This window comes from Pseudophryne corroboree, chromosome 5 (genome assembly GCF_028390025.1).
Source record: "Pseudophryne corroboree isolate aPseCor3 chromosome 5, aPseCor3.hap2, whole genome shotgun sequence".
NCBI classification, from domain to species: Eukaryota; Metazoa; Chordata; class Amphibia; order Anura; family Myobatrachidae; genus Pseudophryne; species Pseudophryne corroboree.
The window spans coordinates 410,034,233-410,056,322 of NC_086448.1; the positions used below are offsets into that span (position 1 = coordinate 410,034,233).

Genomic DNA, 22,090 nt, shown 5'->3' on the forward strand with positions numbered 1-22,090 from the left:
TGACATGAGTTTTTTGTGTTTTTTTGGTGTCATTTTTTCTGTCAAGTGACCGGGAACCCCAATTAGTGCACCGCGTCCCCTTGCATGGCACGCTTCCCTCAAATTCGGTTACCGGTCCCAATCGTAGTCCACGTGGATCATAAAGTACGAAAAAGTCCCCCCAAAAATAATGTGAAATACTCATGTCGACCTTTTTTCATGTTGACCTTGTTGATGTTGATGTTGACCTAAAGGCCGTGTTGACCTATTTCTAATGTCGACATATCCACTGTAGGCCAATGCATGTCGACCTAATGGTAGTCGACCTAATTGGTGTCGACCTAGAGTCCGGATACCTTCTCATCCTAACCCTATGTTCCATGCTCACTGTCTACTTCACTTGTGCCACCATTGTCTGTTAATCCTTCCCCTTTAGAATGTAAGTTCTCATAAGCAGGGCCCACCCCTCTATTGTCATGTGCTTTTTTTCCTCTTATTTATACTATCATTTAGTCCCCACTCACTTCACAAGACACCTAACCCTTGGTATCTGCCACCCGAATGCTTATTTCAGTGTTATTATCGCTGATGCAGAAATATTTATATACTGTACCATGTACTTATCCTGCATTGTCTTATACTGTAAGTCACTGTTTTCATGTTTAGCTCATTTGTTTATGTACTTTGTTAGATGCTGCATTACCCTTGTGGTGCCACATAAATATAGGATAAATAATATAATAATAATAATAATAATAATAATAATAATAATAATAATAATAATATTCTGTAATGTAGTCCTGGAATGCCATTATTAGAAATGTAAGTATATTGGGTTAATCATTTTGTAAACACTTTTTAAAGGTAGGGGGACTAATGCTGAGTTGAACAGAAATTGGGCATCTATGAATTCTAGAATCTTGCATTGCACCTGCTGCTATGCATATGCTACATCAGCAGGCATATGTACAACTGAGCATCATCACCATGAAGCAAAGCAAAGATAAATCAGTGATTTCCATATTTTCTAGGGAAATCTGTATAGATATTTTTGTCTAGCACAAATACATTTCCCTTTCAAAAATAATCCATTTAGCTTTGTAAAGGATATATGTTTAAACATATACTTACTTTTGCAATTTGATCAAACTTTCCAAATAACTCATTAAGCATGTGCACTAGTTCTCCTGGAGAGCAATCACTGGCTAATCGAGTGAATCCAACAATGTCGGCATACAAGATACTGCAAAACACAAAAATGGAAATATTTATTGAAAAAATCATAAACATGAATATAGCATTATGGCCCTCATTCCGAGTTGTTCGCTCGCTAGCTGCTTTTAGCAGCATTGCACACGCTAAGCCGCCGCCCTCTGGGAGTGTATCTTAGCATAGCAGAATTGCGAACGAAAGATTAGCAGATTTGCGAATAGAAAATTCTTAGCAGTTTCTGAGTAGCTCGAGACTTACTCAGCCATTGCGATCAGTTCAGTCAGTTTCGTTCCTGGTTTGACGTCACAAACACACCCAGCGTTCGCCCAGACACTCCCCCGTTTCTTCAGACACTCCCGCGTTTTTTCCAGAAACGCCAGCGTTTTTTTGCACACTCCCATAAAACGGCCAGTTTCCGCCCAGAAACACCCACTTCTTGTCAATCACAGTACGATCACCAGAACGATAAAAAATCCTCGTTATGCCGTGAGTAAAATACCTAACTTTTGAGTAAAATAACTAAGCGAATGCGCTCTGCGAACCTTGCGCATGCGCAGTAAGCGACTAATCGCAATATAGCGAAACTCGGCAACGAGCGAACACCTCGGAATGAGGGCCTATATTGGTTTAAAACATAGGGGGGTATTCAATTTGTGCCATTTTTTAGACTTGTCAGTTTGCAGGATGAATTCACATTCAACCTAATCAAAGCCTGGCCTGATTTTTCAGCTTCTCGGAAAATCCGGCCGGGCGAAAACCACATGGATCTGCGAATGTGTCGCCAATCCACCTGTGTTGTCGAATTCTCTGGCGTTTTGATAGTTTTTTAGTCCATTTTCACCCATGCCTATTAAACAAAAAAAAAACTGAAAAGGCATGTCAAAAACAGAGCAAATAACCGTCGAAAACGCCCGCAATTAAATAGCCAACAGTCAAATTAATGCCAGTTTTTCGACTGTCGGAAAACTCGGCACAAATTGAATATCCAGGGCTGGCGCCACCATTAGGCAGCTTTAGGCAGCTGCCTATGGGAGGCAGCACTTGAAGGGCGGCGCTGAGTGCAACCACAAATAAAAAAAATGAAGGAAGTGACTGCTCTGCGCTCGCCGTGAGGGATGTACGGCACCGGCTCCCTGCTCACCCTGAATCAGATCTGCTGGATCAAGACGACGTCTAGAGTTGTTCCCACCTTCCCCCCCTCCCTGATAACTGCGTAGAGGATCTGCTCTATCAGCCAGGTAGTCAAGTCGGCAAAAGAGACAACAAAGCTGCTGGAGCCGGTGCGGAGAGGGCTTCTCCAACCACTGGTGGATTCCCACCTCGCAACTCATCCTCATCCTGCCAAGAGGTGAGTAGCAGCACAGGGATGTGCTGGCGCCTCACCATACATTGCTCCCTGGCAGCGTCCGGCATCTGCTCTCCCTGCACCTATGTGCTCCGTGCAGCTGAGATTGAGCCACATCCTACAACACCATCACTGCTATGTGGCATTGTTATCCCGACAGTTTGCCCCTCCCACCAGAGCTGTGGATATGCAGGGGGGCTTCTATGCGGTTCGGGAGTGAGGTTGAGTTCTGTGTAACATATATATACTGTATATACATACGGTATAATAGATATAAATGCTGTATAGTTATAGTCATAGTTTACCCCTTTTATTCACAATGGGGCTTAGGAGACCAAGTGTAGCGTTGTAGGATGGGTCCAAGTTACTATTATATATATATATATATATATATATGTGTATATGTATATATATATATATATATATATATATATATATATATATAAAAATAAATATGAGATCAGCCAGGATCCCTGCATCCGGAATCCTGACGCCGGGATCCCAACTTGAATCTAAAATGCCGGATTGGTATCCCGAACGCTGGGATCCCGAACTTCTAGTACTCTAGAGAAGTAAGCTGCAGGGAGGGGGAGAGGGGGGGGGGGGGAGGTTAGGTGTAGGCTGCAGGAAGGGGGGGTTATGCACTCCTGGGGAGGGTTAGGTGGGGGAAGAGGAGGGCTAGGTTTAGTTTGCGGGAAGGGGGTGGTTAGGTACCACTGAGGAGGGTTAGGATTAAGCTGGGGGTGGGGTGGGGTGGGGGTGGTATTAGGGCCAGGATGCGGAAAGGTGAGTTAGGGTTTGGGGGGGTAAGTGATCACGGTTAGCTTACTTAATTAGTAAGTATCAGGATCTTATCTTTGATGCCGCTGTCAGTATTTTGGCATCCCGGGCGCCAAGATATCTTATGTATTCCATATATTATATAAACAGACTAGGCGGCACTCCATTGGACTTCAGCAAGTGGAGACAAATTTATTGTGCAGAAGCCATCGTTTCAAGACCCTCCGGCCTTTTCGTCAGGGCATGACAGAGTAACAGTGTCATATATATATATATATATACACACACACCTCTCCCTAATAATAACAACCCCTATTCTTAACACTTTAACCCAAACTGCTAAATTAACCCTAATATCCTATCCCTAATTTTTACCTGTGGGTTCGGTATTTTGGCAGGGGTGAGACGCTGACTATTTGCCTAGGGTGCTGAGAATCCTTGCATCGTCCCTGTGAATATCCCCCATAGTTGCCATCTCTTCCTGATTGTCAGGGAGACTACCTTGAAAAGTGGTGATTTCCCAGACTTTCTGAATTGTCTAACAATCTCCCTGTAGCCTGGCTGTGTGTAGCAACACAGTGATAATGTCATCATTCTCTGCCTATCTTGGAAAAGAATAAGAAGGATGTTTCCTACATGTAAAATGGTCACCCACTGCAAGTGATAGCACTTGACATCCAGCCTGTACCCCATTATCTGTACATTCAACTTTATGTATTTATATTGTGATGCTGTAGCTGAATGCACATTTTTGCATATGCCCATCGTAAACAACTTGGCCAGATCTGTCTTTCCATGAAATAGGTAATTTTGGTACATGTACAGTACTTGGTAATCGGAAGGTGATCGCACTTTTACCATCCTGACTTCAGGAAGTGACAGTAGAGTGTCAAGGGAGTCTTGTAGGCATGTATTAAAATCTCCATGTGAGTCTAAATCATACATTTGGGGAATGAAAGTAAAGCCTTTTTCTGAAGGATCTTTGCACTTAGCAAGAGGTTCCTTTTGGACGCAAATAATCTCCTGCATTAGTTGGACAGTTACTTGCATTAGCATGAAGTAGTATATAAGGCATCTGAAAATGTCAGCAACTAAGGCCATTTTGTTTTCAACTCAGAATCAGCTCCAGCAATCGCATCAAGTTGTGGTCAGGATGCCAGAAGTCGGGATGCCATCGCTCTAAATGCTATACTGCAGTGGCGCCAATTGCTCGGGCCCAGAAGCACCCACGGAATTTGACAAGCACCCACGGGACCATAGGCAGCCGTCCACCCGGTATCACCCATGCGGCCGTGACATTCATTCCCGGTGCGGCCTTGGAGCCTGCACTTACACCGCACAAACAGCAGGGCCAGTGAGTCGACCATACACAGTCCCCGGGTCAGAGCACACGTAGCAGGGGGAGGGGGTAAGAGAGCAGGGCGTTTGGTGTATGAATGAGCCACCAGTGGCAGCAGTGTAGGGTGAGCGCAGCTTAGTCTTAGCGGAGCCCTGGGCACTTCATCTCCCCTAAGCCGACACTTCAGACCCCAGTGCTCAGTTCTCCCCCTCCAGGCAGGTTATCTTCCGAAGACATGTTTCTTCTGCTCTCTGTTGCTTGATGCCTCCTCCCAGGTTCCCAGGATCAGGGGCTCTTGCTGACTTAAAGGTTACAAGTCCGGCAGCCGCTACTGTGGCTGAGGAAATCTAGGGCTGGTGAGTTAGCAGCGGCAGCTATCTGGCTCTGCCCCACCTAGGAGGCTGGAAATATGGCACTGGGACCACGTGTAGTGTGCTTCTTATTTACACAATGAGGGGAGAGCTGTTGGCGACCGCGGGAGGGAGAGTCCTAGTTACACAGCGCTCAGTCTCTCACCCTTTGGTTATAATCACTGTATGCACTGGCTGACATTGTGTAATGTGCAGCTAGCATTACACACCCCTGGCAATGAGTATTACCCCTGGCAATGAACATGACACCTGTCCCAGAGCATGAAACCACTGGCAACGAGCAAGACAACCAGCCCATGAAACCCCTGGCAATGAGCAAGACACCCAGCCTATGAAACCCCTGGCAACGAGTAAGACACCCAGCCCATAAAACCCCTGGCAACGAGCAAGACACCCAGCCCATGAAATCCCTGGAATTTTGTTTCCCCTGTGGTGGCCGAGGTCTGTTGGTGCAGGGTCAAAAAGTGGGGTGTAAGGTAGTCTTTTCCTGCGAGGCAACACCCATTTTAGCGAAGGCCACTCTCCCTCATTGGTGGGCGTCACAGGCTTGAGCACCCACCAGAAAAAACATAAATCGGCACCTCTGCTCTACCGTAACTCTGATACGGTCAATATCCAAAGAATCATGGAGGATTATTTAAATGACAGTGTATAAATAGGCATGTCACAGAGTCCCTTTGAGTATTGGAAGGAAAAAAAGGCTATTTGTAGGCCTTCATACAAACTCGCTTTGCATTACTTGAACTTGGGAAAGATAATGTTCATCTGAATGAAATAGAAATTCCATTAGGAAGACCTTTACCGGCAATTACATCAAAGTACAGAGACTTCTGTAATAGTGGATTCTAGCTGGGATTAATAAATACTGTGTAGATATGATGTAAACACTGATGAGGGTGAGGAATCGGATGAGAAGAATGACCTCTTCCAAATGTAGAGAAGATTAACAACACTGTTAGCCTTAAGCCCATTGGTAGTTTTGTAGGTGCCCAAACGTAGCACTTCAGCCACAAATGTGGCAGTTCCTGTCTCTGAAGTGCTTGGTTTATTAAACTGTGCATGTCCTTTTTAATATCCAACATAATATATCCTGACAGAGCGTAGTCCTTTTGGAATTTTAGAACTTTGCAGTGAGCCAAATAAATAATCAGTATATTCTCATATACTCCTGTTAGCAGTGCAACTCTGGAGCACTACAGTCTAGCAGTTAGTGCTGCACACAAACCTCCCAATCTGCGCTATGCTCAACCTCCCCCACACACTGTAATATAATATTGATCCAGTGCTCGAAGTGGGCTAGCATACCATGGTATGGTATACTGGCAATTCTTCGAGCACTGACCCCCGCCGGGCCACCACCACAGATCAAGCTGACCGCGGCGCTACTATTTCAAATCTGCCACGGACCAGCAGGAGCGGTTGCCTGATTGGCTGCCGGTCCATGGCAGATTTGAAAATGCATAGGAGCCAGTGCCGCACCAAAGGCCGCCGAATGCAACCTCCAACTCCGTTGCACCGCCGCCGCCCTCAGCCTTCTCTGTCGCTCTCAGTCCTTCTCTGCACCTCCGAAAGCCACAGCCCCCTCCGTCCCATGCCAACCACAGCCTCCTCATGCACCGCAGACCACAGCCTCCTCATGCACCGCAGCTGCTAAATAGGTAATCTTACCCTGCTGCCTTTCTCTCTCCCTAGTCCCTACTGTATGCCCTTGCTATCCCTCTCTCTATCACTCTCCCTGTCCCTATGTCCCTGCTGTCACTTTCCCTGTCGCTCTCCCTGTCCCTATATCCCTGCTGTCACTTTCCCTGTCCCTCTGTCACTCTTCCTGTCCCTATGTCCCTGCTGTCACTTTTCCTGTCCCTCTGTCACTCTTCCTGTCCCTATGTCCCTGCTGTCACTTTTCCTGTCACTCTCCCTATCCCTATGTCCCTGCTGTCACTTTCCCTGTCTCTCTGTCACTCTCCCTGTCCCTATGTCTCTGCTGTCACTTTTTCCTGTCCCTCTGTCACTCTCCCTGTCCCTATGTCCCTGTTGTCCCTTTTCCTGTCCCTCTGTCACCCTTCCTGTCCCTATGTCCCTGCTGTCACTTTCCCTGTCCCTCTCCCTGTCCCTATATCCCTGCTGTCACTTTCCCTGTCCCTCTGTCACTCTTCCTGTCCCTATGTCCCTGCTGTCACTTTTCCTGTCCCTCTGTCACTCTCCCTGTCCCTATGTCCTTGCTGTCACTTCCCCTGTCTCTTTGTCACTCTCCCTGTCCCTATGTCCCTGCTGTCACTTTTTCCTGTCCCGCTGTCACTCTCCCTGTCCCTATGTCCCTGCTGTCCCTTTTCCTGTCCCTCTGTCACTCTTCCTGTCCCTACAGTATGTACCTGCTGTCACTTTTCCTGTCCCTCTGTCACTCTCCCTTTCTCTATGTCCATGCTGTCACTTTCCCTGTCTCTCTGTCACTCTCCCTTTCTCTGCTGTCCCTTTCCCTGTCACTCTGCCTGTCTCTATGTCCCTGTTGCCACTCTCCCTGAATTTTGTCTCATTCAATGTGGCATAATGTGAATTTTGGCTCATTCCATGTGGCATAATGTAAATTTCGGGTCATTCTGTGTGCTATAATGTGAATTTAGGCTCATTCTGTGTGCTATAATGTGAATTTCGGCTCATACCGTATGCTATAATGTGAATTTCGGCTCATATCGTGTACTATAATGTGAATTTTGGCTCATACCGTGTGCTGTAATGTGAATTTCAGCTCATACCGTGTGCTATAATGTGAAAGTGGCACCAGTACTATATAGTATAAGGGATCCTACTATTGTGGTGCAAATGTTTCTAAGGAGTGGTAAACTGCACTGAAGGACACACCTCCCTTTGACTGGCCATGACCCCTTTCCCATAATTACAACCTTCACTTTTCCCTACCCCTACTTCAAAATTTCTACTTTGACCACTGTATTGATCCATATAGATACATGCAGACAGGGTCCTGTTTTTACGCTGGTTAATACTCACTCTGCTCCAGCCAGGGATTAGTGCTTGTGGTAGCTCCGGGTATTTCCTCCATATAGAAGTCCGTGTAGGGGAGAGAGAACGCTGATGGGGCTCAGTTTGTTGGAGGCAGACAAGAGTATTGCATCTCTATAATGCAGACTTAAAGTGCTCCATACGGATATGGTAAACAGCATAGCATGATCCTTGATGTGTTTCTCTACCATTACGTATTGGCAGTTTCCTCAGAAGGTTAGTACCAGGTATACTTGTATCCAGATATTTAAACGGTACATCTAATCACCTGGAGGCTCTAATTTTTTCAAACACCTGTGCAGATGAATACATATTGCTGGATAACCATACAAGTAACAACCACAGATAACTAATTATAAAATAATTAGAGATGAGCGGGCTTGGTTCTCTGAATACCGACCCCCCCCCCCCCCCCCGAACTTCACGTTCTGAGCCGGGAACCGAGTCCGACTCAGGATTTCCCGCCAGACTCGGAAACCAGAACGAGGCAAATCGTCATCATCCTGCTGTCATATTCCCGTGGGTTTTGGATTCCATATAAACAGCCGCGCGTCACCGCCATTTTCACTCCGGACTTGGAGAGTGAGGGAGACAGACCTCTCTCTGTCTCTGTGGGAGGTGGCATTGGGTGGGGTCAGTGTGTGTTCTGTAGGGGTGCTGTTCCTGTCACTGTAGTGTCCCTGTGATGTTAGGGGTGCTGTCCTGGCTGTCACTGATGTTTCATGTGCTGTTAGGGTTGCTGCAGCTGTACATGGGTGTTGCTGTCCTGGCTGTCACTGTGTTGCACAGGGTGCAGGGGCACTCTCCTCCTGTATGCAGTGAAAATACAGGGGTGCTGGCCCTGTCTTGTATGCTGTCAAAATTCAAGGATGCAGTGAAAATAAATGTACACTGGCCCTGTCTTGTATGCTGTAAAAATTCAGGGGTGCAGTGAAAATAAATGTACACTGGCCCTGTCTTGTATGCTGTAAAAATGCAGGGGTGCTGTTGTTAAAATAAAAGTACTATTGTCCTGTATGCTGTAAAAATACAGGGGTGTTGTTGTTAAAATAAAAGTACAATGGTCCTGTATGCTGTAAAAATACAGGGATGCTGTTGTAAAATAAAAGTACACTGGTCCTGTATGCTGTAAAAATACAGGGGTGCTGTTGTTAAAATAAAATTTACACTGGCCCTGTCTTGTATGCTGTAAAAATGCAGGGGTGCTGTTGTTAAAATAAAATTACACTGGCCCTGTCTTGTATGCTGGAAAAATGCAGGGGTGCTGTTGTTAAAAAGAGAGTTATGGTAGACTTACCATTGTTAACTCTCTTTCTGTGAGGTACACTGGGTTCCACATGAAAACATTGGGGTGTAGAGTGGATCTTGATCCAGAGGCACCAACAGGCTAAAGCTTTAGGCTCTCCCAGGATGCATTGGGGCCTCCTCTGTAACCCCACCTCCAGGCACTGTGATCTCAGTTTCATTATCCAGTCCAATGTAAGAGCAGGTAAGAGAGAAGGCAGATGTTAGTCACACAGAACCACATTCTCACGACAGGAGAAGGTACCAGCGGCTAATGCCATACAAACCAATAGAAGCTAGGTGCGTCAGGGTGGGCACCCTGTGGAACCCAGTGTACCTCGCAAAAAGAGAGTTAACAATGATAAGCCTACCATAACTCTCCTTTTCTGCAGTGGGGTACACTGTGTTCCACAGGAAAACATCGGGATGTCCTAAAGCGGTTCCTCAAGTTTCTTAGTGGGTATGAAAACCCGGCGTCTAATGAAGGCATCCTGGGAGGCGGAAGTATCAAAGGCATCGAACCTAATGAACGTGTTCACTGAGGAGCACGTAGCCACCTTGCACAATTGTTCTGCGGATGCGACATGGCGGTCCGCCCAAGAAGGTCCAACAGACCGAGTAGAATGGGCTTTAATAGCAGCAGGAGCTGGGAGTCCAGCCTGCGCATAAGCTTGTGCAATAACCATTCTAATCCATCTGGCCAAGGTTTGCTTATTCGCAGGCCAGCCACGTTTGTGGAAACCAAACAGTACAAAAAGGGGTATCTGACCTCCTGATAGAGGCAGTCCTCTCGACATATATACGGAGAACCCTTAAGACATCAAAAGACTGCTCTTTGGGGACAAATTCGAAGAGATAAAGGTAGCGGTAACGCTGCCCGCAGTTCCAGAATGTTTATCGGGAGGAGAGACTCCTCTTTGGTCCAATGACCCTGGAAAAAGTGTTGCTCCAACACCGCACCCCATCCCCACAGACTGGCATCCGTCGTCAGCAGGACCCAGTCAGGGATACAGAAGGGACGGCCCTTGCTCAATTGCTGGTCCTGTAGCCACCAGGTCAGCGATTGATGAACCTCCAAAGTCAAAGTAATCATGTGAGATTTGATCCAATGAGGTAGACCATTCCACTTGGAAAGAATTTACCTCTGCAGAGGGCGGGAATTAAATTGAGCGTACTCTACCATGTTGAATGCTGACACCATCAGGCCAAGTACTTGCATAGCCGAGTGCATCAACACTCTTAGGCAACAAAAGAAGCATCTTATCCTGTCCTGAAGCTTCAGGACTTTCTCCAGAGACAGGAACAGACATTGACTGTGTGAGTCCAGGAGTGCCTCCAGGTGCACCATGCTGTGAGCTCGGACCAGCCAGGATTTCTTCCAATGTATGAGCCAGCCATGGGCTTGTAGGAAGCTTACTATCAATTGTAAATGACTGAGGAGGACATTGTGGGAGTTTGCCAGAATCAGCAAGTCATCCAGATACGGCAGGATCCTGACTCCCTGGTGACGGAGCTGGTCCTTTATTACGGCCATGACCTTGGTGAAGATCCAAGGAATCATAGCTAGTCCAAATGGCAGCCTCTGGAACTTACAGTGTAGATTGCCAATAACAAACCGCAGATACTGCTAATGTGACTTGGCAATAGGTATATGCAGGTATGCTTCTTGAATATCCAGGGATACCATATAGTATCCGGGTTCCATTGCCAGAACAATTGAGTGCAGCATCTCCATACGGATTCTTGGACACTCTCACAAAATTGTTTAGTGATTTGAGGTTGAGTATAGGCCGGAAGGACCAATTGGGTTTTGGGACTAGAAACAGGGTCGAGTAGTAACCACTGCCCCTTTGATACAGAGGTACCAGCACTACTACTCCTGTATCCAGGAGAAACCACAACCTGCTGCAGAGCTTGCGCCTTTAGTGGATCTGAAGGGATGACCGTGGTGCAAAACTGGCGAAGGGGACGTCTCTTGAAAGAGAGTGCGTACCCGTGAGAGACAACTTCTGCGTCTGAAAAGGTTTTCAACCAGACCTGGGTGAACTGTAGAAGTCGGCCTCCCACCATGGGGTCCCCCAGGGAGAGGCCCGCCCTGTCAAGTGGCAGGCTTGTCTTGTTTAGAAGCAAGCTGATGGTCCACCCAGGACTGCTTTGTCTTGGGCTTAGTGGTTTTGGAAGCACAACAGTGTCTCGGGTATGCCTGACCTTTTGCTTTTCCTTGAGGTCGAAAGGGATGTAAAGTGGTACCTTTTGCCTTCTGTGCAGAAGGATTAGTATCTGGGAAAAAGGCAGTCTTGGCAGCCGCCAGTTCAGACACAATTTTATTTAGGTCTTCCCCAAACAATATGTCTCCCTTAAAAGGGAGTACCTCCAAGGACTTTTTGGAGTCCAGGTCCACCTATCATGACCTCAATCACAGAATACGGTGAGCCAGGACAGACATAGTCGACGCCTTGGCCGCCAACACACCCACCTCAGAGGACGCCTCTTGAATATAATAAGAAGCGGTGGTGATGTGAGACAGGTATTGTCTGGCATTGTCAGATATATCCTCAGGCAGCTCCTCCTCTAACGCCTGAATCCATGTTTCAATATCTTTAGCAGCCCAGGTGGCAGCAATAGTGGGTCTATGTAAAGCACCTGTAAGGGAGTAAATAGATTTCAGGCATCCCTCCACATGCTTATCTGTCGGTTTTCTTTCAGTGAAGTGACAATGGTGACAGTCAGAGTTGATGACACCACTTGGCGGGTGACATGAAAATCCACTGGCGGTGAATTTTTCCACTTGTTACATAACTCAGGGAGAGGGTAGCGAGCTAAAGCCCGGTTAGAGAGAGGGAATTTCTTCCCTGGATTAGACCAGGGTTCCTGCCTGATGTCCACCAAATGGTCAGAATGGGGTAACAGATTTTTAGCCACCTTCTGCTGTTTAAACATGTCAGTTTTCATGATGACAGTAGTGGGTTCTTTATCATCATTGATTTGTAAGATTTGTTTAATAGCAACCACTAGAGCAAGGACGTCAATTTGCATTGTATTGTAAAAATACAGGGGTGCTGTTGTTAAAATAAAAGTACACTGGTCCTTTATGCTGTAAAAATAAAGGGATGCTGTTGTTAAAATAAAAGTACGCTGATCCTGTATGCTGTAAATACAGTGGTGCTATGAAAATAAAGGGGCACTGTTCTGCATGCTGTAATAATAAAGGGGTGCTGTCCTGTGAAATGGAGAACAAAAATTCAGAGGAAAAAATATTGAAAGATCAGGAACCACTTCCAGTTCTTAGTACTAGTGCTGAAGCTGCTGCTGCAACCAGTCATGACATTGATGATGCAATTCCATCAACGTCGTCTGCTTAGGCCGATGCCCAATGTCCTAGAGGGCATGTAAAATCCAAATAGCAAAAATAAATAATCAGAAAAAAAAGAAATGATCTGATGAGAAACGTAAAATTAGCAATATGCCATTCATGACACAAAGTGGCAAGGAAAGGCTAAGGCCTTGGCCGCTGTTCATGACTGGTGGCTCAGCTTCTCATGAGGATGGAAGCCCTCCTCCCTCTCGAAAGATTAAAAATATTAAGCTTGTAAATGCACAGGAAAAAACAAGTGTACGTTCAGAGATATTATAAATGCCCAAGGAGAGTCCAAGTGTGTCCACGGTTTTGATATCTAGGCCTGAACTTCCCAAGACTGTATGGAAAGAGGAGGCTTCTACCACCATTTGTACGCCCCCTGCAAGTGCTGGGAGAAGCACAGCCAGTCCAGTTGCTAATAATGAGATTGAGGATGCCACTGTAAAAGTACAACAGGATGAGGAAGATATTGGTGTAGCTTGCGCTGAGGAGGAAGGTGACAATGAGGATTCTGATGGTGATGTGGTCTGTTTGAATAAGGCACCAGTGGAGACAGTTGTTGGCCATGGGATGAAAAATCCCATTGTCATGCCTGGGCAAATTAAAAGAAAACAGTTGTCAAGCTGTGTGTTGCCTTTGTCAATCCATAATAAGTAGGGGTAAGGATGTTAACCACCTAGGAACATCCTCCCTTATACGTCACCTGCAGCACATTCATAAGAAGTCATTGTCAAGTTCAGAAACTTAGGGTAATTGCGTAAGCAGTCCACTGACACCTAAATCCCTTCTTCCTGCTGTACCCAAGCACCTGCAATCCACACCACCAACTCCCTCAATGTCAATTTCCTCCTTAGTCAAGAACGTAAGTAGTCCTGCAGGCCATGTTACTGGCATGACTGACGAGTCCTTTCCTATCCGGGTACGCCAACTGCTGCTGCCACTGCTGTTGTTGCTGCTGGGAGTCGATCGTCATCCCAGAGAGGAAGTCAGAAGACCACCTGTACTCTTCAACTAAGCAATTGACTGTCCAATAGTCCTTTGCGAGGAAGATAAAATATGACAGCAGTCACCCTGTAGCAAAGCAGATTACTGAAGCCATAACAACAATGCTGGAGTTAGACGTGTGTCCGGTATCTGTAATTAGTGCAGTGGGGATTAGACATTTGAAGGATGTACTGTGTGCCCGGTACCTAATCCCGTCTAGATTCCACTTCACTAGGCAAGTGATTTCTGGACTGTATAGGGACATTAAGAAAAGTGTCCTCAGTGTCCTGAAAAATGCGGTTGTACCCACTGTCCACTTAACCACGGATATGTGGGTAAGTGGATCAGGGCAAACGAAGGAATATATGACTGAGACAGCTCACTGGGTAGATGTATTGCCTTCCGCAGCAACAACAGCAGCAGCAGCATCTCACAAATGCCAACTTGTTCCTAGGCAGGCTACCCTGTGTACCACTGGTTTCCATAAGAGGCACACTGCTGACAACCTCTTACGGAAATTGAGGGACATCATCGCATAATGGCTTACCCCACTCAGACCCTCCTGGGGATTTGTGATATCTGACAATGCCACCAATATTGTGCGTGCATTACAGCACATCCCATGTTTTGCACATACGGTACAATTCATTTGGTGGTGCAATTTTTTTAAAAACAATTGGGGTGTGCAGGAGATGATGTCGGTGGCCCAAAAAATTGCGGGCCACTTTCGACATTCAGCGACTGCGTGCCGAAGACTGAAGCGCCAGCCATCACCTGTAGCAAGAGGTGGTAATGAGGTGGAATTCAACATGCTATATGCTTCAGAGGATGGAGGCAAAGGAGCGGGAATGCACCTAACTCAAGCGCAGTGGAGAATGATTTCCATGTTGTGCAAGGTTCTCCAACACTTCGAACTTGCCACACGTGAAGTCAGTTCAGACATTGCCAGCTTGAGTCAGGTCATTCCCCTTATCAGGCTTTTGCAGAAGCAGCTGGAGAAATTGAAGGAGGCATGTCAGACAATCCGTATGTATACTGGCAGGAAAAAGAGACCCTTGCACAAACTGGCTTTATTTTACCTAAGTTGCCCCCCCTCCAGTGTGTACTCAGAAAGTGTGTTTAGTGCAGCTGGTAACCTTGTCAGTGATCGGTGTAGGAGGTTACTTCCACAAAATGTGGAGATGATGTTCATCAAAATGAATTATAAATTCCTCCAGGAAGACCTTTACCAGCAATTGCCTCCAGAAGGTACACAGGGACCTGTGATGGTGGATTCCAGTGGGGACGAATGAATACTCTATGAGGAGGAGGATGTACACACTGAAAGGGGTGAGGAATCGGAGGATGAGGACGACATCTTGCCTCTGTAGAGTCAGTTTGTGCAAGGAGAGATTAATTGCTTCCTTTTTGGTGGGGGCCCAAACAAACAATTATTTCAGCCACAGTCGTGTGGCAAACCCTGTTGCTGAAATTATTGGTTTGTTAAAGTGTGCATATCTGTTTATACAACATAAGGGTGGGAGGGCCCAAGGACAATTCCATCTTGCACCTCTTTTTTTCTTTGCATTATGTGCTCTTTGGGGCCTAGTTTTTAAACTGTCATCCTGTCTACCACTGCAGTGCCACTCCATGTGTTGTGCCGCCCACTTGTGTCACTTAGCTTAGTCATTCAGCTACCTCAGTGCAACCTTTTGGCCTAACAACAATATTGTGAGGTGTGAGGTGTTCAGAATAGACTGAAAATGAGTGGAAATTAATGTTATTGAGTTTAATAATACCGTAGGATCAAAAATACCCCCAAATGGTGTGATTTTAGCTGTTTTTGTTTTTTCAAAAATCAGCCAAATCCAAAATGAAAACCCGAAAGGGTGTTTTTCGCAAAACCAATCCAGATCCAAAACACGAATGGAGATCCAGATCCAAAACCAAAACACAAAACCCGAAAAGTGTCTGCCGCACATCTCTGAAAATAATTATTCTGTTTTATATTACTTTCTCTTATTTAGCATCTTTCCAAACAAATGACCACCACAAGCAGCTAATTATAAAACAATTCTCTATTCTGTTTTTTTTTTCTCTTGTTCAGCATCATTCCAGAATATGGGAATAATAATATCATAATATATTTAGCTCTGTTGCTTCACAAAGAACTTTTGTGGCTCACCAGATAGGGCTCCTGTTCTAAGCATAGCACTCATCCCAACATAGGGGGTCATTCCGAGTTGTTCGCTCGTTGCTGATTTTCGCAACGGAGCGATTAAGGCAAAAATGCGCATGCGCATGGTACGCAGTGCGCATGCGCTAAGTATTTTAGCACAAAACTTAGTAGATTTACTCACGTCCGAACTTAGAATTTTCATCGTTGAAGTGATCGGAGTGTGATTGACAGGAAGTGGGTGGTTCTGGGCGGACACTGACCGTTTTCTGGCAGTGTGCGGAAAAACGCAGGCGTGCCAGGATAAAACGCAGGAGTATCTGGAGAAACGGGGGAGTGGCTGGCCGAACGCAGGGCGTGTTTGAGACGTCAAACCAGAAACAAAAGGGGCTGAGCTGATCGCAATGTAGGAGTAAGTCTCGAGCTACTCAGAAACTGCTAAGAAATTTCTATTCGCATTCTGCTAATCTTTCGTTCGCAATTCTGCTAAGCTAAGATACACTCCCAGAGGGCGGCGGCCTAGCGTGTGCAATGCTGCTAAAATCTGCTAGCGAGCGAACAACTCGGAATGAGGGCCATAGGCCCTCATTCCGACCCGATCGCATGCTGCAATTCTTAGCAGCGGTGCGTTTTGGTCTGGAATGTGCAGCGTGCGCATTGCCTGGTGACAGTCGTCGCCGGGCAATGATGCTGACAGCGGAAAAAGCGGCCGCATCGGCGATCGCAAGAAGATTGACTGCAGGAAGGCATTCCGGGGCATCAACTGACCGTTGGAGGCCGTTTTCGGGGAGTGGTAAGAAAAACGCAGGCATGTCCAGGCAAACGGAGGGCGGATGTCTGATGTCAAAGCCGAGCCCATCATCGCTGGATCCGTCGCACAGGGTAAGTATGTCCAGGGCTGGTCTTGATCTGTGAGAAACTTTTTTAGCATAGCAGGGCTGCACAAGTGTTCACAGCACTGCTGTGCTAAAATACACACCCCCTTAGGCGGAGATTAGTTGATCGCATCAGCAGCAAAAAGTTGCTTGGTGCGATCAACTCGGAATGAGGGTCATAGTGCCTAATTCATGTTGGATTGCAAATCACGATCCAACCGCAATAATTACATTCGCCCTGTGCACGCATTTAATATGGGTGTCCTGCAGTATTTGCGAATATCTCTGCTTGATTGACAGGCAGAGGCATTCGCAGAGCGGCAACGCTCCGTTTCCAAGGCGAAGATGGTGTCACGATCCGGGTATCTGGACGCCATTTCTTACCCATCAGATGCCTCCTAAGGTTGGCTCAGCGTTCCAGGACCGGATCCCATCTGTTATCCTAATGTTCACATTCCTGCATCCTCTCCTGTCTCTCTGAGACGCTGTCACAGTAACGCCTTATTACATCTGGCATGGAGTCTCCCGCGGCCTCCGCCGCCGTCCCTGAGCTTCTGCATGCAGAGTGTCAGAGTGGCGATTACGTCAGCCGCGGCCTCCGCTGTGTCCGCGTGGTTGGATGTGCACTTGTTAGCCTGGCGTCTCCTGTCTCCAGTGGCCGGCGCCGCCATTACTGTTTTCATTACCACATGGATTACAAACCAAACTTCCCTCCAAGTGTCTGCATCGGCGCAGCCATCTTGGATTCTGTCAGCTGATCATTTCCTCCAATCTGTTGTCAGTATTGTTAATCTGCATAATTGCCTAGCCAATCCCTTCCTTGCTGCAGGTATAAATACACTGTGCCTGAGCAAGGAAGGCGTCAGTGCTTTGGTTGTCAAACCTAGTTCCTGTTTGTCTCTCTCCTGTGATTGTCTTCCAGGTTCCAGCTCCTGTCTCAAGACTTCCACCATAGAGACCCGCACCAGCATTCCACCTGCGGTGTAGCCTGACTCTCCAATCCATTGTGGATTCATCTGTTTCCAGCTACAACATTACCTGCTTCCAGCTCAGCTTCCAGCAGAGTACAGCTTCTCTTAAAGGGCCGGTGTCCTTTCTACACTTTACCACTCTCCACCGGTATTATTATTTCTCCGCTCTCAAGTTCTACATTTCAGTTCATATTTCATCGCTCCCAAGTTCATTTATTATTTAACTGGTTCCAGCCAGTATCCACTCCGTGCTAACAACAGTCTGGTTCCAGCCAGTATCCACAGCAGCCGTTTTATCTTCAGCAACCCAGCTTTTCCTGGAACACCAGCTGGCACAATCCTGGGTTATCTCCATTTCTACAGTCGGGCCTGGTAAGGACTTTCCATCTAGAAGATTATAAGAACTATCTCACACTACCAGTGCCCTGTGGCTCCTGCCATCCTGTAGTACCCAGGAACTGTATTTATTCTTTGCTGACTTTTACGTTTTCTTTTACTGCTGCTGTGTTGCGGAGTTGTCATAATAAACATCATTGACTTTTATCCAAGTTGTCGTGGTCACGCCTTCGGGCAGTTATTATTCATGTTACTTACATGTCCAGGGGTCTGATACAACCTCCCAGGTTCCGGTACATCTCAGCCCCTACAACTGAGGCTGCCTCCCGTCAGCTCAGGCCCTCAGTTGTGACAGTAAGCACTGACCTAATGAATCCAGCCGGAGACCAGGATCAAGCGGCCTGGCCGATGCAAGAACTGGCAGCCCGACTAGAACATCAGGAGGCTGCACAGGGCCACATCATCCGCTGTCTCCAGGATCTCTCTACTCGGCTGGATGGGATTCAGACAACTCTCCGTGGATCAGGCGCGTCTGGTGCGTCAACCACAGTGACTCCAGCTATAACCCCACCCACCTTACCCATTTCTGCTCCACGTCTTCATCTTCCAACGCCAGCAAAATTTGACGGATCTCCAAGATTCTGCAGGGGATTTCTCAACCAGTGTGAGATTCAGTTTGAGCTACAACCTGGCAATTTTCCCAGTGACCGTACAAAAATTGCCTACATTATTTCTCTTCTCAGTGGCTCAGCCCTTGATTGGGCATCACCGTTATGGGAGAGGTCCGACACCCTGCTATCTTCCTACACTGCCTTCGTGTCAACATTCAGGCGCATCTTCGACGAGCCAGGCCGGGTAACCTCAGCTTCATCCGAGATTCTCCGTTTACGCCAGGGGTCACGTACTGTAGGACAATATCTGATACAGTTCCAGATCCTGGCATCCGAACTGGCATGGAACGACGAGGCCCTGTATGCTGCATTTTGGCATGGCTTATCTGAGCGTATTAAAGATGAGTTAGCTACCAGAGACTTACCTTCTAAGTTAGATGAGCTAATCTCACTCTGCACGAAAGTTGATTTACGTTTCAGAGAGAGAGCAACTGAGCGTGGAAGATCATCTGCTCCAAAATCTTCTGCTCCTCCTCCTCGTCAACTGTCACCATCTAAAGATGAGCCCAAGCAACTTGGCCGTTCCCGTATAACTCCTGCTGAGCGCCGAAGACGTCTCTCCGAGTCTCTCTGTCTCTATTGTGCAGCTCCGTCTCACACCATTAATGCCTGTCCCAAACGTCCGGGAAACTCCAAATCCTAGCTCGCCAAGGAGAGGGCCGGCTAGGAGTAATGATCTCCTCTCCATCTCCTCAAGATTGTAATCTCCCAGTCTCGCTTCAAGTTGCTCAACGTTATCGGAACGTCATTGCCCTCCTTGATTCCGGAGCAGCTGGGAACTTTATTACCGAAGCCTATGTTAAACGGTGGTCCCTACCCACCGAGAGACTTCCTTCGTCCATTTCTTTAACTGCCGTGGATGGCAGCAAAATTTTTGATGCAGTTATTTCTTTAAGGACTCTACCAGTTCGTCTGAGAGTGGGAGTTCTTCATTCCGAACTTATTTCTTTTTTAGTGATTCCAAGAGCCACACATCCTGTGGTCCTGGGCCTTCCATGGCTCCATCTTCACAATCCTACAATTGATTGGACGACTACGCAAATCCTGGCATGGGGTTCCTCCTGTGCTGAGACATGTTTGTTTAAAGTATTGCCTGTCTGTTCTTCCTCCCCCAGGTCGTCTGATGTTCCACCTCCTCCATATCAAGATTTCACGGATGTGTTCAGTAAAGCTTCTGCTGATATCATTCCTCCTCATAGAGAATGGGACTGCCCGATTGATCTCGTTCCAGGGAAGGTTCCACCTCGAGGCCGAACTTATCCGTTGTCTCTGCCTGAGACGCATTCTATGGAGGAATATATTAAAGAGAACCTAGCAAAGGGGTTCATTCGACCTTCTTCTTCTCCAGCCGGCGCAGGCTTCTTTTTTGTAAAAAAGAAAGATGGTGGTCTGCGGCCGTGCATCGACTACAGAGGTTTGAACGACATTACCATCAAGAACCGTTATCCTTTACCCCTGATTACTGAGCTCTTTGACAGAGTTAGCGGAGCTACCATCTTTACAAAGCTGGACTTGAGAGGTGCATACAATCTCATCCGGATCCGTGAGGGTGACGAGTGGAAGACCGCCTTTAACACCCGTGACGGACATTATGAGTACCTCGTCATGCCCTTCGGATTGAGTAATGCTCCAGCTGTCTTCCAGCATTTTGTCAATGAGATCTTCAGAGACATTCTATACCGTCATGTCGTGGTCTATCTAGACGATATCCTCATTTTTGCCAACGATTTAGAGGAACATCGTTTTTGGGTTAAAGAGGTTCTGTCCCGTCTCCGTGTCAATCATCTCTATTGCAAATTAGAGAAATGCGTCTTTGAAGTCAAGTCCATTCCGTTTCTAGGGTACATTGTGTCCGGTTCCGGACTAAAGATGGATCCTGAGAAACTACAAGCAATCCAAAATTGGCCGATACCCTTAACCCTCAAAGGGGTCCAGAGGTTCTTGGGGTTCGCCAACTATTACCGAAAGTTTATACGAGACTTTTCCACCATTGTGGCACCTATTACTGCTTTCACTAAGAAGGGTGCTAACCCGTCCAAGTGGTCTGAAGAAGCCATGCAAGCATTTCATCTTTTAAAACAAAGGTTCATCTCTGCGCCTGTTCTGAAACAGCCTGACATCGACTCTCCTTTCATCTTAGAGGTGGATGCCTCCTCCGTTGGAGTAGGAGCGGTGTTATCTCAGAGGGCTAAAGATGGCCATTTACACCCTTGCAGTTTCTTCTCGCGGAAGTTCTCCCCAGCTGAGCGCAACTATGCCATTGGCGACCAGGAGTTGCTAGCCATCAAGCTCGCTCTAGAAGAGTGGAGGTATCTGTTGGAGGGAGCTTCTCATTCAATCACCATACTTACAGACCACAAGAACCTTTTATATCTGAAAGGCGCACAATGTCTCAACCCTCGTCAGGCCAGATGGGCACTTTTCTTTTCCAGGTTCGACTTTAAACTCCAGTTCTGTCCGGGCTCTCAGAATCGCAAGGCCGATGCCCTTTCCCGCTCATGGGAGCAAGAAAATGAGTCAGAGTCTTCAGACAAGCATCCTATTATAAATCCGTTGGCATTCTCCACGGTAGGGATGGACTCTACGCCCCCATCAGGGAAAAGTTTTGTAAAACCGATGCTAAGGAAGAAGCTCATGCATTGGGCCCATGCTTCCCGTTTTGCCGGACATACAGGTATCCAAAAAACCCTGGAGTTTATCTCTAGGTCCTATTGGTGGCCAACTCTGAAAAAGGACGTCTTGGAGTTTATTGCATCTTGCCCAAAGTGTGCTCAACATAAGGTATCCCGCCAGTCGCCTGCGGGGCAACTGGTTCCACTATCTGTTCCCCGTCGACCTTGGACCCATTTGTCGATGGATTTTATTACAGATTTACCCATGTGCAACAAGTTCAATACCATCTGGGTGGTAGTTGACCGGTTCACCAAGATGGCACACTTCATTCCTCTCACCGGTCTTCCGTCAGCTTCCAAGTTGGCTCAAGTATTCATACAAGAGATCTTCCGACTCCACGGTCTTCCTGAAGAGATTATCTCAGATCGAGGAGTTCAATTCACAGCCAAATTCTGGCGAAGTTTATGTCAAGTCCTTCAAGTCAAGCTAAAGTTTTCCACGGCTTACCATCCTCAGACCAATGGTCAAACCGAGAGGGTGAATCAGGACTTGGAGGCCTTCCTCCACATCTATGTGTCCTCCTCTCAAGATGACTGGGTTCAATTACTTCCCTGGGCCGAGTTCTGTCATAACAACCAGTATCATTCTTCATCTGCTTCAACACCATTCTTCACTAACTTTGGATTCCACCCTAAAGTCCCTGAGTTCCAACCGCTTCCAGCAACTTCTGTTCCCGCAGTGGATATCACCTTGCATCAGTTTGCCAATATCTGGAAGAGCGTATGATCAGCTCTGCTCAAGG

The 22,090-nt window shown here is 46.9% G+C and overlaps 1 protein-coding gene across 1 annotated transcript in view; it reads right to left on the minus strand.

Moving 5' to 3' along the window:
* Window positions 1-22,090, minus strand: part of ADCY2 (adenylate cyclase 2) — a 1,664,414-nt gene that overhangs the window by 693,318 nt on the left and 949,006 nt on the right. The window contains exon 6 of the mRNA XM_063922769.1: window positions 1,111-1,222. Within this exon, the coding sequence (XP_063778839.1) occupies window positions 1,111-1,222 (112 nt within the window). The remainder of the gene's footprint in view (window positions 1-1,110; window positions 1,223-22,090) is intronic.